General features: G+C 39.7%; 2 protein-coding genes across 2 annotated transcripts; both read right to left on the minus strand.

Moving 5' to 3' along the window:
• Positions 1-316: 316 nt before the first annotated feature.
• LOC110261737 (olfactory receptor 2G3-like) lies at positions 317-3,699 on the minus strand. The gene has a single exon (XM_084970534.1). The coding sequence runs from the start codon at positions 3,697-3,699 to the stop codon at positions 2,779-2,781; it is 921 nt and encodes a 306-aa protein (XP_084826660.1). The 3' UTR covers positions 317-2,778.
• A 3,023-nt stretch (positions 3,700-6,722) lies between these two features.
• LOC110258724 (olfactory receptor 2G6-like) lies at positions 6,723-7,658 on the minus strand. The gene has a single exon (XM_021081996.2). It carries the CDS (start codon positions 7,656-7,658, stop codon positions 6,723-6,725), a length of 936 nt encoding a protein of 311 aa, XP_020937655.2.
• Between the last annotated feature and the right edge of the window lie 10,039 nt (positions 7,659-17,697).

A 17,697-nucleotide genomic window follows, 5' to 3' on the forward strand; every position in this document is an offset into this window, starting at 1 on the left:
GGGAGCCCCATTCCTCCAGTTCCATTTTTTCTTTTCAATGTTGCTTTGGCTATTCGGGGTCTTTTGTGTTTCCATACAAATTTTAAAATATTTTGTTCTAGTTCTGTGAAGAATATAATTGGTAATTTGAAAGGGTGTATACTGAATCTGTAGATTGCCTTGGGTAGTATAGTCATTTTGTGATTCTTCTAATCCAAGAGCATGGTATATCTTTCCATCTGTTTGTGCCGTCTTTGATTTCTTTTATCAGCATCCTATAGTTTTCAGAGTACAGGTCTTTTGTCTCTTTAGGTAGGTTAATTCCTTGGTATTTTATTCTTTTTGATGTGATGCTAAATAGGATGGTTTCCCTAATTTCTCTTTCTAATCTTTCATTGTTAGTATATAGAAATGCAATTGATTTCTGTGTATCAATTTTATATCTTGAAACTTTATCAAAGTCATTGATGAGCTCTAACAGTTTTCTTATAGTGTTTTCAAGATTTTCTAGGTATAGTATCATGTCATCACATTCATTGTTATCTGTAATGATATTCGTATGTGTATACAATACATGATTTATTTGTGACCTTAGATGAATCTAGAATCTGAGGATATTGGCCTATTTTTCTGCGCTTCTGATTAGAAATGCAATATGTTAGTGTGTGGCTTTGTAGAGTTTATGTATGTGGTTTGGGGTTTTGCATATGTGTTATGGTAAAAGGGGATAAAGTTTGTGAGGCTGTAAAATGCAGAAATAAGCAATCAAGAAAGATCTTATCTCCTTCCTGATTACCTTTACAAACTAGAGAGAGCCTCACTCCTTTGGATAATTAAACTGTTTAACTCCCTACAGGAGGTTGAAAGAGATGATCTTTCCAATTTTTTCACTCCCCTTTGAAAACCATGAAAATGATCTAATGGCAAAATGATAGAAAAAAAATAAGAAAGGTTGAGTGGATTTGGTAACCAAAGAAAGCTCTGGGAAAGGGGAAAAGGGGTAAAAATTGTGTCACAGAGGAGAAAAGTTGAGAGAAAAGGAAAGAGAACATATGTGAAAGAAGGAAAGAAAGAAGTAGAAGGCCTCAAGAGGCAAAACAACAGGACAGAAAATTCCCTCAAATAGGAATAGGATTTTTCATGCCCTGGACATGGAACATATCTGCCTTGAGCAGGAAAACATCTCCTGGGAGAGAAAATGCGGTCCCCAGCCCTGTGGGAAGGATGTAAAAGGGAGAAAAGAGTGAAAATCAGGCTAGAATGATCCAACTCTCATCCCTGGAGAAACTGAAAACAACATTCAATGTGTTCTTATGAAAGGCAGGACTATCAGGTGAGGAAATTAGGCTCAGAGAGCAATATTCACCCAAGAGTGAGCCAGGGTCTAATATGGACTCAAGGCTGTGCTGCCTCAAAGGCCATGAGATTCTAAAAGAAAGGAAGTTCCAAGTCTTGAATAGATGCCATAAGAGGTCACCTTTGCCCCCTTCACATTTCCACAGTTGCAACTGTCCCTAGCTATTGCTTTTTTTTAATTTTGTATTTTCTTTTTATGGCCAAACCCACGGCATATGGAAGTTCCCAGGCTAGGGGTGAAATGAGAGCTGCCAGCTGTAGGCATACACCACAGCCACAGCAACTCGGATCTGAGCTGCATCTGCAACCTGCACTGCAGATTTTGGTGACGCTGGATCTTTAACTCACTGAGTGAGGCCAGAAGATTGGACCCACATCTTCATGGATATTAGTCAAGTTCGTAACCCACTGAGCCACAGAAGGAACTCCCTTTGCCATTTCTCTTATCCTTCAGTCAGAAGGGATGTGAGCAGGATGACCACAAACACCTCCGAGATGCCTGAATTCATCCTCATCAGTCTCTCCCACCTGGCCAACCTCCAGGGCTTGCTTTTTTCTCTCTTTCTCACCATTTACCTGCTCACTATGGCCAGCAACCTCCTCATCGTGGTACTGTTCTCAGCTGACACCACCCTCCAGTCCCCCAGGTACTTCTTCCTTCCAGTCCTGTCAGCCCTGGAGATTGGCTACACATCTATCACAGTGTCCCTACTGTTTCACTATCCTCAATGGTCAGAACCACATCGCTCGCTCTGGCTGTGCTCTCCAGATGTTCTTCTTTCTCTTCTTTGGTGCCACAGAGTGTTACCTCCTGGCAGCCATGGCCTATGACCGCTATACCACCATATGCTCAGCCACCAGATGTGCCAGTGTCCAGCTGGGTCGGCCTGGGCCTGTGGAGCAATGGAAGGAAGGAAGGCTGAAGAAAAGCATAAGGGGGGGGGAAGAAACAGAAATGAGGGAGTTCTTATTGTGGCTCAGCAATAACAAACCTGACTAGTAGCCATGAGGATGCAGGTTCAATCCCTGGCCTCGTTCAGCGGGTTAAGGATCCAGCCTTGCTGTGAGCTGTGGTACAGGTAACAGACGTGGCTTAGATCTGGCATTGCCAGCACCTACGGCTGTGATTTGACCCCTGCTCTGGGAACTTCCATATACCAAAGGTACAGCCCTAAAAAGAAAAAAAAAAACAGAAATTATATGAATAATGGACATTTAAAAAGTGTGAGGAGATATTGCCTTACAAAGGCCCAAAAGAAGCCTGGGAAAGAGGATGAAGAGGACGGATAATTCTGAAGCCAATAAAAGACAACAAGGCTGACTACGAAGGTTACATGTTTTCCTTATAGATTAGTAAAGTACTTTAGAGAAGGAGTGTACAGATGACTTTGGTTTCTTTTTACTATAAAAAAAAACTGACAACTGTGTGCTCTGCTTTGTTTTTTATGAGCCCAAGTCCCTGCGAAATAGTCTTCTCATAGCTCCTTTCACATCTTTATTCCTCAGTGTGTAGATGAGAGGGTTGAGGGTTGGAGTCAGCACCGTGTAGATGAGGGAGATGAATTTCCCAGAAGTATGGGCGTAAGAGCTGTTGGGCTGGATGTACACTGCGGTGATGGTCCCATAGAAGAGGGACACTACCATCACGTGGGATCCACATGTCCCCAGGGCTTTGCGCCAGGCCTGGACTGACTTGATCCTAGTAACTGCCTTGACGATGTGTCCATAGGACGTCAGTATCAGTGCTAAGGGCAAGAGGAGCAAGACCAGGGATGCAATGAATAGCTGGACCTCATACATGTGGATGTCCACACACGCAAGCTTAATCATGGAAGGCACCTCACAGAAGAAATGATGGAGCCGCCGGTGTCCACAGCGAGGCAGCCAGAGGGTGACAGTGCTCTGGATGAGAGCGTTTCCTACTCCACTCAGCCATGCAACCCCTGCCAGGGCCTGGCACAGCCGTGGGTTCATCACAGCTGCATAGTGGAGAGGTTTGCAAACGGCAGCATGGCAGTCAAAAGCCATCACAGCCAGGAGAACACACTCAGTGGAGCCCAAAGCCAGGGAGACATAGAGCTGGACAGCACAGCCCAGGGCGGTTATGGTCTTGGCTGGTCCCCTGAGGTTCCACAGCAGCTGGGGTACAATACTGGTGGTAAGGCAGATATCAACTAGGGAGAGGTGGGTGAGGAAAAAGTACATGGGTGTTTTGAGATTAGGGTCAATGGAAGCGATCAGAATGATGATTGTGTTTCCCACCAGAGTCAGGAGGTATGATGCCAAAACAACCACGAAGAGTATCCCACACACGTATACACACAATACTTCAACAGAAATGCTGTGAAAGATCAATTCTGTCATGAGCTGGTTCCTTATTTATAAGATAATTATAAGAATATGTTCACTTTAGGCTTTCAGAACGACTCTATTCCACTATGATGCAAAATTTATCATCATACATGTACCACATGACCTCTTCTCACCCAGATGAACATCACTTAAAGCCAGAATCTCAATTTACTCCTAAAAGTTAAGAGTCATAGGCATGGTGCCGATATAAAATCAAGGCATCAATAGAAGTGAATAAGTTAAAAGAGAGGAAGTTTTCCAGTTTTGCAGACTGAGATTTTCATGGTAGTATGAAAAAGAACGTTAAGCCATAGAGTTCAAATTATTATTACCTTGAAATGCCAACTTGATGCCTAAGGCCCTCGTACTGGTTGTAGGGACTGTTATTTGAGATGGAGCTCCCTGAAGATCAGCAAGGCAGGAGAGGCTAGGAGAGGACCCAAGACAATGAATCTGGAAAGATCCCAAGGACACAGATCTCCCAGTATGGCAATGAATATCAGGCTCTGTAGTATCCAGAGAAGAACTGTCCCAGGAGATGATTCCAAAAGATACTTTCATCCCTCTGATTGTTTACTTTTGTTTCAATCTAGGTCAAACAACATCACCAATCAGCACTGAGTTGTTTTCTCATTTCTGTCATATTCACGCTTCTTCCAATCATATCATCTATACATGTAAGTGCATATATATTTAAAAATATGTCCTATTGGCTCATTTCTTCATATTTTCTGTCTTTTTAATTTTAGCCAGTTTGGTGGTATATATCATGATTTCAATTTGTACTCCCCTGATAACTGATGAAGTTAACTAGATTACTTCACATTTCCAATTGCCTAATAATTGCCTAAAAATACATAAATGTGAGAAACTGAAGAAAGCAGTCTTTGGCTACAGAGTCAAGTAAATTTTACTGCCCAAATTCTCCTTTTCCCTCTGCAGTTTAATCCTGGCAGGTCCAGAAACTGTACTTGTCAAGCTAGAGGCACAGAGGAAGATGCAAAAGATGGAAAGTAGAGACTCTCACAACACTCAGATTCCCACTGCAGGGTCTCAGACAGGTACAGGCTCAAGCTGGGGGAACAGAATCTTTAAATGTAAATTGTGTTGGCTGACGGTGGGTATTTTAATTACTTATATGAGAATACTTTATTAATAAAGGTGGACATTTTTTACCATTTGAAAATAACCCAAAATATTATGACACACTCTAAAGACATAATCCAGAAGCAGGGAAAGAACTGCTACATGGTATGGAAAGAATGAATAAAGGGATAAAATTATTGTTCTTCTGTCTTAGTCATGCCCCATGAGAAGTCTCATTTTATCAGTAGGTAAATATGAACTGAGTTTTACTAGGTGCCAGACAGTCTGCCAAGCATGCTGCAGGCATTACTTATTGCTCGCCACCCTGTAAGGTTGGGAATGTCATAGGTTTGGAAATGCTACCTTCTAGAAGTTAATTTGCCCTGGGAATTAGAACCTAGATTGCCCCGACTCTAGAGTCCATGCCTTTATATAATGCAAAATATTCTCCCAAAGATCATAGGTACAACCTATGTCCAACCTCCTTAGCATAATATGTATGTCCCTTTGTGACTTCGTCCTTTTTCAGTCTTCCAACTGTATCTCCTTTCATTTCCTAATATATTCTCTCTCCTCTGGCTATAACAGACTCCTTAAATTCCTTAAGATCCTTTTTTTCTATATGTTTATATTAGTACACGAAAGATGACCTGGCAACACAGAGGAAGAGAATACAACTGGGCAACTAAGACACATTTGTGAAAGAAGAGATTTAAGCTGGACTTTGAGAAAGAGATATGGTATAAATTGCGTAACTTTAAAAAAAGGAAAAATATTCAGAAACTGCTAGGTGTTTAAGACGTTCATTGGTGTTTTGTTTTGTCTTGTTTTGCTTTTAAGGGCTGACATAGTGGTCAGTAAAGTGCAAAAGATTATATACAGCTAATGAGTACAAAAGCAAAATTTCAGAGTAAGGCAGTCTGGCTTCAGAGTCCATGTGTAAATCACAAAGACACCAGGGGAAGAAATACGGCATCAAATAAGTTGGAATATAAGATTGCCTAATAGACCCTGGGTCCATATGAAACTAGATTATATGACCTTCAGGTATTTCATGAAATTATTAAGTAATTCTGTATAAAATATTTGTAAAAACCAACAGTTTTCTTTTTTCAATTTTAATTAGATTCATAGATCTGTTCCTTTACTATTTTTTCCTTTTTTAAATTAATATTTATTTTATTACAATATAGTTGATTTACAATGTTGTGCCAATTTTTGCTAATCAACAAAGTAACACAGTTTTATATGTGTGTACACACACACACACACACACACACACACACACACACGCACACACACTTTGGTATTATTTTCCATCATGGTCTATCCCAGGAAATTGGCTATAGTCCCCTGTGCTATACAGTAAGACCTTGCTGTCTATCCATTCTAAATGTAAGTTTGCATCTACTGATCTCAAACTCACTTTACTATTTAAAAAAAAGCCCACATTTTTAAGTTTTGATGTATTTATTTCTTGAAATAATTGGAATACTGTGTACAAAATGTTTTAAATAATACCATACCAGGGCTCTCTAACAAAGAAAATACTACTGTAATTTCCTCACACTAGCATATACTTCTCAATTTTCTATTTACATATCAAACACTATTTAATTCCCTAGTCGGACATGGAAGCACATATATATTGGGTAGATTACAGAATCTCCCGATCTGAACCTGTACTGCAGCCCTTCAAAGACGTTTAATAAAAGGAAGCGTGAGTATGTGTATAACACACATGCACTCATACACACATGAGGTTCCATGAGCTGTTCAAGTTGAATCTAAACGCGCTGCTTTTTTCTAAATTGTGTTAGCCACATTATACTTAAATACAGACAGAGAAGTAAGCAACACACACACTTTCTACTTGGGAGGAGTGATTTAATCTTAGGTCTCTTTAATTACTTTCCACAACACAAAGTCGCTATTTCCCTGATTTTTCCTTAGGAACTTTGTCCTCTTCTCAGCAGTCTTCTCAGGGCTCCCTTCACATCCTTGTTCCGCAGAGTATATATCAGGGGGTTGAGTGTGGGGGTGACAACAGTATAAAAGAGTGTAAGGAACTTGCCCTGACTTCGGCCATAGGATCTCTTTGGTTGAATGTATATGGCCGAGCTGGGCCCAAAGAAGAGGAACACCACCAGTAGATGGGAACCACAGGTCCCGAGAGCCTTGCGCCAAGCTTGGACGGACTTAATTTTCATCACGGCTTGGACAATGAATCCGTAGGAGACCAATATCAATGCCACAGGAAGAAGAAGGAGGACTAACGTGGCCACAAAAAGCTGAACTTCATTTGCTTGGATGTCCACGCAGGCCAACTTGACCATGGCGGGCACTTCACAGAAGAAGTGGTGCAGGTGGCGGTGTCCACATCGAGGAAGCCGAAGGGTGATGGTTCCTTGGATGAGAGTGTTTCCTACTCCACTGAGCCATGCTACTCCTGCTAAGGCCTTGCAAAATGATGGGTGCATGATGCTAGTGTAATTAAGAGGTCTGCAGACTGCCACATAGCGGTCAAATGCCATGATGGTAAGGAGAACACACTCATTGGAGCCCAGGGAGAGGGACACATAGAGTTGTATGGCACAGCCCACTGGCGTGATGGTCTTGGCTGGTCCCTTCAGGTTCCAGAGGAGCTGGGGGACGATGCTGGTGGTGAGGCAAAGGTCAAGAGAGGAGAGATTTGTGAGGAAGAAATACATAGGTGTGTGAAGTCTGCAGTCCAGGCAGGAGACCAGGATGATGGCTGTGTTGCCCAGGAGGGTCAAAAGATAGGATATCAACACCACCACGAAAAGGAGGACCTCCAATTGAGGCTGGTCTGAGAATCCAAGCAAAATAAAATCTCCCCCAGAGGTTTCATTGTTTTGTTCCATTCGTCTGTTCTTGTAAAAGAGAAAAATGAACTTGGAATTCAGTTGAGGGAAATAGCACTATTACTATTTACTTATAATATTTCAAGTGCTTAGATTTTTTTTTTTTTACTGGTGAATTTTTCCAAACGAAAAAAGTCAATGATTAAAAAGGTATTTTTAATTTTTTATCTTTTAAAGGTATTTTTTAAAATAAAGGCATTCTTTTGTGTCATGATTCTTGACTCAATAAATATTTGACCTTTTTTTCATGTAACCACCCTTTTTGCCACTTTTTTGATAGTTATTATTAAAGGTAATTTTCTTAAAGAAGAAAAGAAGCTTTCAGTTTGGGTGGCTATATAATTCTGTGAGTAGAAGTGGGAGGGGGAAAGGGTAGGAAAATAAACACCTGGTATGAAATGAATAATGAGTGATCGTTTCTACAGAAATTATAAGGCAAAAATAATGGGCAACAGTGAGATAGTGGATCAGAAAAACAAATGGAATATATTTTGCATCTTTTGTTACTCACAAAGCAGGTTATGATAATATTTCTTACAACTGATTATCTGATTAGAGTGTGACATAGGGTCAGCTACAGGTGAATTTCAATATACAAGGACACTAAATAATTTTATAAGTTATTTAGCAACTGACATGATTTGTTGTAAGTTTCTATATCTCAAAGTTGATGGGAAAAAAGATATTTGTGATACATGCACATAAAAACAAAGATGCACAAACTCAGGTATGCACACATTTGTCTGGTTTTTTATTTTAAAAATTTAGATAAAAAAGGCAAAAACTCACCCACACACACCCATTTAAAGACAAGGTACTGGCATTTGGCAAATTAATGAAAAGGCAAAATATGTCTTTGTCACCCATTTTATGCTCTGCAGGACAAAACCAATCTGAATTATTAATATATTCCACCAAACCTCTTCACTTACCATTATTCTACAAGATCACCATTTGAGTCCCCAAATTTTATGCTCTAATGACAGTATCTTATTGAGTCATTTACTTTTAGGATTAATAAAAGCTAAATTTGTCAGTTTATTCAGCTATACTTTAAAAAGTAAAATTTTGTCTTAAATGGGATATATAGGAGTTCCCATTGTGGCTCAGTGGGTTAAGAACCCAATTTAGTGTCTGTGAGGATGCATGTTCGATCCCTGGCCTCACTCAGTGGGTTAACGATCCAGTGTTGCTGCAAGTCGTGGGGTAGTTCACAGATGCAACTCGGATCCTTCGTTGTTGGGCCTGTGGAATTAACAGCTGCAGCTCAGATTTGACCCCAGCCCAGGAACTTCCATATGCCACAGATGCAGCCTTAAAAAGAAAAAGAAAAAAAAACTAAATAGGATGTATACAATATTGAGATTTTATTTTTTAATTTTACTGAAGAATAACTGACAAAATTATATGTACTTAAAGTGTACAACATGATAACTTGATATTTATATATTGCAGAAATTAGAAAGATCAAGAAAATTAACATACTCCTCCCCTCACATAATTAACATAGTTAACTCTTTTCTCTCTGTGAGGTGAGAATGCTTCTGATCTACTTTCAGCAACTTCCAAGTATACCACACCACATTACTAACTAAAGTTACCATGCCCTAAGTTAGCTCCTCAGAACTCCTTCTTTTAACTGAAAATATGTACTCTTTGACCTACATTCCCCATTTACTCCTTCCCCACACCCTCCAGAACTCAGTTATATCCTCTATTCTCTATTTCTTTGAAACTGTTTTTTTTTAATTCACCACATAAGTGATATCATATAGTATTTTCATACACGTTGTAGCAAATGGCAGGATATCCTTCTTTCTCATGGCTAAATACTAGATAGATAGATAGACAGATAGATAGATAGACAGACAGACAGACAGATAGATCAAACTCATTTTCTTTATCCATCCCGCCAGTGAAGAACATTAAGGTTATTTCCATATCCTAGCTATTGTGAATAATGATGCAATAGACATGACGTGCAGATGTCTCTTTATATATACATATATCAGTCTCTGAAATACTGATTTCAATATTGTCAAATATATCCAGGATTGGGATTGCTGGATCATACGGTAGTACAATTTTTAATTTTTTGAGGAACTGTCATACTGCTTTCCAGAATGGCGGTACCATTCTACATTCCCACCTGTAGTGTATAAAGGTCAGCTAAACTTGAATATTTTAAATTCCGGAGCTAATGTTTTTTTTCATTTAGAGCTAAACATTTAAATTTGCATAGTTTATAAAGAGTTCTACTAGGAAAATTTTAAATTCATGCTATAAATATTCCTACATTCTGCATATTCCTGATTCTATATAACATAAAATACTAATCTATTCCACACTGACGAGTTGTAGCTTTAGTCATTAAGAGTCATATTTCAGTAGTTTCAACAAATACTCAGATCAAATCCAAGCATAAGAGGTTATTCCCATCACCTCTGAAATAACATACTTTACATTCTTTTTAAAAATTTAGAATTCATCTCAAGAGTGACCACTTTCAGAATATAATATCTTCCCAAGTAAATTTACATGTTTCCCAACATACATAAAGGGAAGTTCAGGAATTAGCAATTTTTAGCTTAGTATCAAAATTCAAAATCACACACTTTAGTGGGATGTTAGATTCAAAGGCAACTAGAAACAAATTCTTGGTATTTAAGTTTTACAAAAAAGAATAACATTAATGTAGGTGCTTATGAGTGTACTATTTATTATGTCAGTCATAAATGATGTCAAAATCATCTAATTATTTCTCTCATATCTTTCTATTACAATACTCTGACATATTTTTAAAACATTTGGATTACAAGGAATTTTCAAGTGGATCCTTCTATTCCCAGTCATTACTTTATACTAACTTCCATTATGTTGAAAAATACTCTCTCCCGTCCACTGAGAACCAGCTTATAAACTGAAGGTGAGATGTGTAGGCATTTCCCTTCTCCAATTCAAGTCTAAGACATATAGCTTGAAAAGAGTTTTTTAACAGGATCTGAGAGAGTGGTCGAAGATTAAGGATTGAATATATATATATATATATGCATATATGTGTGTGTGTGTATGTGTGTGTGTAGCTTGAAAAGAGTTTCTGAATAGAATCTGGGGAGAATAGTCAGAGATTAGTGGATGTATGTGACTATACATATAAAATTTCAACCCACAAAATAGGATTGAAAACAGCTATCACTCCAAATCTGAAACATGAAAAAGGCTACCAAGTGCTATTTGGAAAAAAGAAACATCTAGAGGAAAATCTTTTTCCTTTGGGCAAAAAGTCCCAGACCTTTCTTTCCCTCATGCAGGTTTCTGATCATTTCCATGGTGAGAACACTGGTTCTATTTGACACAGATGCATAGAGGTCAGACCTCAGAAAGGACTCCTGAAAGGGAATCTCCAGGAGAGACAGAGTGAGTCATTCGAGCACCATGCTGACTAATGTACCCGGAGGCCACTCAAGAGGGAGACAGATGCGGTGGCCTGAGAAACCAAGACAGGTTACTCACATCCGCTAGGTCACCCCTGCCCTGGCTTTGGCTTGGTCAGCACGCAGAAGAGAAGAGTGGTGACAAGACTTCAGCGTGTTACAATTGCTCCCCTGAAGCAGCTAGCACAGACCAATGCCTATGAGCTAGATGAAAGTACATGTTTCTTGAGCTGTAGTCTCAGAGAAAATCAAATGAGAAAAAAGTCAGAAGCACATAGGATATAGATGCTTAAGACCTGGGGGATCTGTATCTCCAAGTTGCTAATTAACCTGGCATTGTAGAGTGTCCAGAACAGGGCTTTCTCAAGAGAGAAGCATGAAGAAAGGCGTTTCCCAACTGGACATCTGTTTAATCACCAGAATATCACAAATTCTGTCACTCATACCCCAGCCCCTCCAATTTATGTGTTCTTATAATAGTCTTTCCTGGGGATTAAGAAAAGAAAAAACCTATGGCATTGCTATTAGAATTTAGCTACATAATTGGATAAGTGAGACTTGTTTCTCTTTTGTAGCCAGTGGTTTTCATTAACAAGTATAAATAGTCTTCAATGTCAATTAATATTAACCATAACACAAGTCCCTGAGTAATACTTTACTATAAGAATACACCAAATTATCTGAATAAATTCCATATTATTGGCCATTAAACATGTTTATAATTTTACCTTAAGTTAAACTGGTATGATGAACATTTTTATAAATAAATATAAGCTTTCAAATTAAGTTTTCATATATTACTTTATAGATATAACTTTGTTTCCTTATTTATTTATTTATTTTTAGGGCCGCACCCACAGCTTATGGAAGTTCCCAGGATAGGGGTCAAATCGGAGCTGTAGCTGCTGGCCGATGCCACAGCCACAGCAACACCAGATCTGAGCCATGTCTGCAACCTACACCACAGCTCACAGCAATGCCTTATCCTTAACCCACTAAGCCAGTTCAGGGATCGAACCTGCGTCCTCACGGATTCTAGTCAGATTTGTTTCCGCTGAGCCGCAATGGGAACCCCTGACATTGCTATATTTAAAGGAGCTGAAAACATACATATTTCTTTTTTTTTGTCTTTTTTTTTTTTTTTTTTTTGCCATTTCTTGGGCCGCTCCCGCGGCATATGGAGGTTCCCAGGCTAGGGGTCTAATTGGAGCTGTAGCCACCGGCCTACGCCAGAGCCACAGCAACGCAGGATCCGAGCCGCGTCTGCAACCTACACCACAGCTCACGGCAACGCCGGATCCTTAACCCACTGAGCAAGGCCAGGGACCGAACCCGCAACCTCTTGGTTCCTAGTCGGATTCGTTAACCACTGCGCCACGACGGGAACTCCTAAACATCCATATTTCTAATGTCAGTGCATAAGAGTGCCCCCACTCATTCCAATTCAACAATTAATTCTGCCTTATAATCTGCTAGGTTAAAAAAAAGTACGTATCCCGATGGCTTTTGATTCACCTTACATAAACCTTTCAAATACTAAGTTTGTACAAGTATTCATCTGTATTTTCTCCAATTATGAAAGCAAGAGCCATATTTTGCAGTAAAGTCTTTACCTAGTTAATTCTTTTATGTATATTCATTAAATTGGTTAGCCAGAGATCTAATATTACCATTATTTTAGTGGATCATAATTTGACCCATTAAATAATATATTAATTCCTCACTGATTTGTAGGACTAAATGTTTTCTGGTGATCATTATTGTTGTTGAACATTAATGATTAAGCACAAGTAAATATATTTAATTGAAAGATAGTATTGAAGCGAGTTATCCAGTAGCACTTTCTGAGAGTTGAAATACTACATATTAGAATGATATGTTGCTTTCCAGGTAGTCAGAGTTTAGTGCTAGAAAAGCAATCTCTAGATTTGTTGCCATTGTGGCCTTTTAATTTAATACTGATCAGTTGTTCTCAGCACATAAAGGAATCTTAAAACCAGTCTATAATTTTCCAAAGGCATCTGTGGTGTTGTGTAAGATTAGGTTGTGATGATGAATGTCGGAGTAATCTAAAATATCACACAAATCAGTAATTGAGTTCTTCATCCTGATTCAAAAGGAAGGCCAATATTTTCCATATTCAGAATAAGTGTTTCTCAAGTAGCCTTTCAAGGGAGAAAGAACTGTTACTGGTGCCAGTAATGCCAACTATTTTAATGCTATATAAATGAACTTGAAAATTTATTGCTTTGGATTAACGCTTTGTCTTCCATGGAAATTTGTAAAAATATGTAATAGAAAATAGATTTTTTTTGGTTTGTTTGTTTGTTTGTTTGTTTTTGGTTTTCAGGGCTGCACCCAAGGCATATGGAGCTTCCCAGGCCAGGGATCAAATCAAAGCTACAGCTGCCAGCCCACATCACAGTCACAGAAATGCCAGATGCAAGCTGTGTCTGCAACCTACACCACAGCTTATGGCAAGGCCAGATCCTTAACCCAGGGAGTGAGGCCAGGGATCAAACCTGCATCCTCCTGGATTCTAGTCGGGTTCGTTAACTGTTGAACCACAACGGGAACTCCAGAAAATAGATTTTTTATCAACAGAATATGATTTGAATTGGACTAAATATTTCATAAGAAGTATACTTTTTGGAAAGGAAGAGAGTAAACGTCCAGAGGGAGGGACCAGCTACTAATTATTAAATGGAATCCTTTACAATAGGGAGACTCTAATGCATAAATGGGTTACACAAGTGGTGGCTGAAAACCCAAACAGTGGAATGTGAGTTGACCTGGAAATTAGAAACAGCTGGCAGCCACTACCACTGCTGGACTTAAAAGAAACAAAAGTAGCAAAAGGACCGGGATCCCCTGGGGGAAGCAGGGACAAGAGTAAGCCTGCCAGGGAAGCTGGAACCAAAAAAGGGATCGCCACCCCAGCTAGGAAAGCCTCCCACAGCCCAGTGGAAGGAAGAAATACCCTGGCTTCTCTTTTCATTTTAGTCTCAAGCCAGGGTCTCCCAGGTGAGAACTGGTTGATACCGGAGCCTGGGCAAAGCAGCCTTTGGGCACCAGCCCTCCTATGATACAGAACAGTGTTGGAAAAGGAGAAGGAATGACCCTGCTGAGGGCAAAAAACCCAGGACTGGCACACCTCGCAAATATTTCTATCTCCTTTTGGTGGTGAGAAAGGTTACAGAAGGAAGAACATGACAGAGTCTGTACGTCCGTTGTTTCTAATGTTTACAACCACGTCCCTCATCAGAAACATTTTTGATCAGGCAAACCCAATACATGAACACTTTTATTTTCAAATTATACACATGTATTATATAATATATTTATATCCTTTGTAAAATATAAACTACGCCCCAATGGGTCATCACTTCATGGGATGTACCCCATCTACTTTAGAGACAGCTACAGAAAAACCTCTTCTATTCTTCTAAAAGTGGTAACAATACTGTGTGTAGATCATAATTTCTTTCTGATATGAAGGTATTATTTTTAACCACTTATTAAATGAGTTGGTGAATTTGCAATACTCTCTCCTTTTACACTAGAAAGCAGAGTCCACTTCGTCCCCATCATTTCCTATTTCCCCGAAGTCTATATGTCATTACTTAGATCCTCAGTAACTGCATATTAACCTGATGCAGGTATATACAGATGTCGGCACACCATGCACAAAACTGAGTTTGGCAAACAAAAAAAAAGTTTAGCGAGTTACCACTGTGGCTCAACAGAATCGAACCCGATTAGTATCCATGAGGATTTGGGTTCAATCCCTGGCCTTGCTCAGTAGGTTAAGGTCAGGCGTTTCCACAAGCTGCTGTAGGTTGTAAACTCGGCTTGGATTTGGTGTTGCTGTGTCCATGGTATAGGCTGGCAGCTGCAGCTCCAGTTCAACCCCTAGCCCAAGAACTTCCATATGCCACCGGTTTGACCCTAAACAAACAAACAAACAAACAAAAGTTAAATGAATTAATTTTGTCGTTGTTGTTGTTGTTGTTGCTGCTGCTATTTCTTGGGCCACTCCCGCGGCATATGGAGGTTCCCAGGCTAGGGGTCGAATCGGAGCTGTAGCCACCGGCCTACACCAGAGCCACAGCAACGCGGGATTCGAGCCACGTCTGCAATCTACACCACAGCTCACGGCAATGCCGGATAGTTAACCCACTGAGCAAGGGCAGGGACCGAACTCGCAACCTCATGGTTCCTAGTCGGATTCGTTAACCACTGCGCCACGACAGGAACTCCTGAATTAATTTTTTAAAACAAGTATTTCAAGGGAGTTCCATTGTGGCGCAGCAGGTTAAGGATCTGGCATTGTCACTGCAGCTGCTTGGGTTGCTGATGTGGCACGAGTTCAGTTCCTGACCTGGGAATTTCCACATACTATAGGAGTGGTCAAAAAATAAATAAAATAAGTATCTTAAGATACTATCTAAATAATACTGGCACTTTTAATAGCATATATGATAGAAAGTAGGTGAAGTGACCTTAATGGGCTTTGCAAATGAGCAGAATGTAAGGATGTTCTCATAGTCTGGAACTATAATTGTCCTTTCTGTTATCCCATATAGATGCCATCTCCTGTAACAACACGAAGGTATCTGACTTGGATATCTTTACAACAAAATGCATGTGTACATGCATGTGTGTACTTAGAAGGTGTATGTCACTGACTGTCTTCCAGGGGAAACAGAAGCACAAGCCTCCGTGGTGCCTCTCTCTCCAGAGACCTAGCTCCCTCTCTAAAACAGAGATGGGAAGGTACTTGGGAAGGAGAACTCCAGAGGTGTGTGCTGAGGAAGCGAGCTAATACCATCCATCTGCAGAGAGCCTGAGCCGCGAGATCCCAGGAGAGAGTGAGCTGACAAACTGCCTACCTGCGATTCCTCCACTGCCTGTCCTGGATCTGCGACCGTGATGGAACTTTTCATCAAAGCCACCAACAGCCTCTATAGCTGGATTGCCATTCTTTCTATAAGGTAGGTCTTTCTTTAGCATGTTATGGGGGAAAGGGGAATTTATTTTTAAAATTGAGGAAATCCAGAGCTAATTCCCTTTAGAAGTGAACAAAAGCAGTTTTTCAATATATACACCAACATTGACCATATATATATATATATATTTTTTTTTTTTTTGTCTTTTGTCTTTTGTTGTTGTTGTTGCTATTTCTTGGGCCGCTCCCGCGGCATATGGAGGTTCCCAGGCTAGGGGTTGAATCGCAGCTGTAGCCACTGGCCTACGCCAGAGCCACAGCAACGCGGGATCCGAGCCGCGTCTGCAACCTACACCACAGCTCATGGCAACGCCAGATCGTTAACCCACTGAGCAAGGGCAGGGACCGAACCCGCAACCTCATGGTTCTTAGTCGGATTCGTTAACCACTGCGCCATGACGGGAACTCCTGACCATATTTTTAATTACAGAAATTGTCTACCTTCTTCTTTTCACAGACATGAGTCCCACTTTCTTCATCTTGATTAACAACAGGAATGTGAAAGGGGGAGAAAGTAGTTTCAGTGCAGTGTCTGCTTGGAAAATATTGTTATTCTTGCAACATAAATACACAAGGAAACACTTGTGAAAATGTAGAATTATATCAAGCAAAATGAAGCCATTCATGTGCTGTCTTTTTTCTAGGAGACACTGAATCTTTCAACAGTTCCCTTACTCTTTACTGAATAGTAGAAGGTAAGGTCAATGTCAGGTTTGGCGCATCATAACATCCAGGGTTTTTATTTTACCAGCAAAATACATGGCCAGATAGACAAATGTTAACAACCAAAGTGACTACCAGTATCAGTTTCCTTCTCTCAGTGTAATTCTGGAAAAAATATCATCTTCTACTCAAAACACATAATAGTTTCATCTTGGCAAAAAATCAAAATGCAACCTATTATTACCATTGATACCAAAGAAAATAAGCCATTATTCCCTTTAACTGGACTATGTAATAGTTGCCAGAGACCAGGTATAATGGCTGTGGGTTCTTAGAATTAAATTTTTATTTTCTAGTTGAGATATTTAAAGGACAATGAGAAATTTTCATTGGAGGTTTTCTTTGGTCATTCATGCCTGCAGTATGTAGAAGTTGCTGGGCCAAGGATCAAATCTGTGCCACAGCAGGGACCCAAGCATAACCTGTTTCACCACAAGAGAACTCCAATGGAGGGTTTTGGGCGGGGGGTGGTTTGGAGTTGTTTGTTTTTAAGGAATCTGTTAAGATTTGATTCCATGGGTAAATTACTATAGTCATTTTGGAGAGATCAGAATTGACTATTAGGAATTACAAATTTTCATAACTACATTCCTTAATCTTTGCAAGTTAATAGTTTAAAACACACTTCTAAATTCTACACAGTTTACTTTATGAAAGGTCAACAGATTATTTTAGGTGGCTGAATTCATGTACTCCTGTAAGTAAAGCATATTAAAGCATAAGGACTATAGATGCCACCAGGGAGAAGAGCTTGCTTGCTGGAGGCTCTGAATTAGATTTTTCTAAAGAGCAATATTTATAAAGTTGGAAGACTAATGACTCAAATAGGGAGATCACAAAAGTTTTCCTTTATCATCAGGTCACTATAATTATT

The sequence above is a fragment of the Sus scrofa genome, chromosome 7 (genome assembly GCF_054392235.1).
Source record: "Sus scrofa isolate SSC_HxYL_T2T_F1_AM1 chromosome 7, Sscrofa_HxYL_maternal_Yorkshire_Landrace_v2.0, whole genome shotgun sequence".
NCBI lineage: Eukaryota > Metazoa > Chordata > Mammalia > Artiodactyla > Suidae > Sus > Sus scrofa.

Coding starts and splice junctions, on each gene's coding strand:
- LOC110261737 (XM_084970534.1), bottom strand. CDS start 3,699: ATGACAGAATTGATCTTTCACAGCATTTCTGTTGAAGTATTGTGTGTA.
- LOC110258724 (XM_021081996.2), bottom strand. CDS start 7,658: ATGGAACAAAACAATGAAACCTCTGGGGGAGATTTTATTTTGCTTGGA.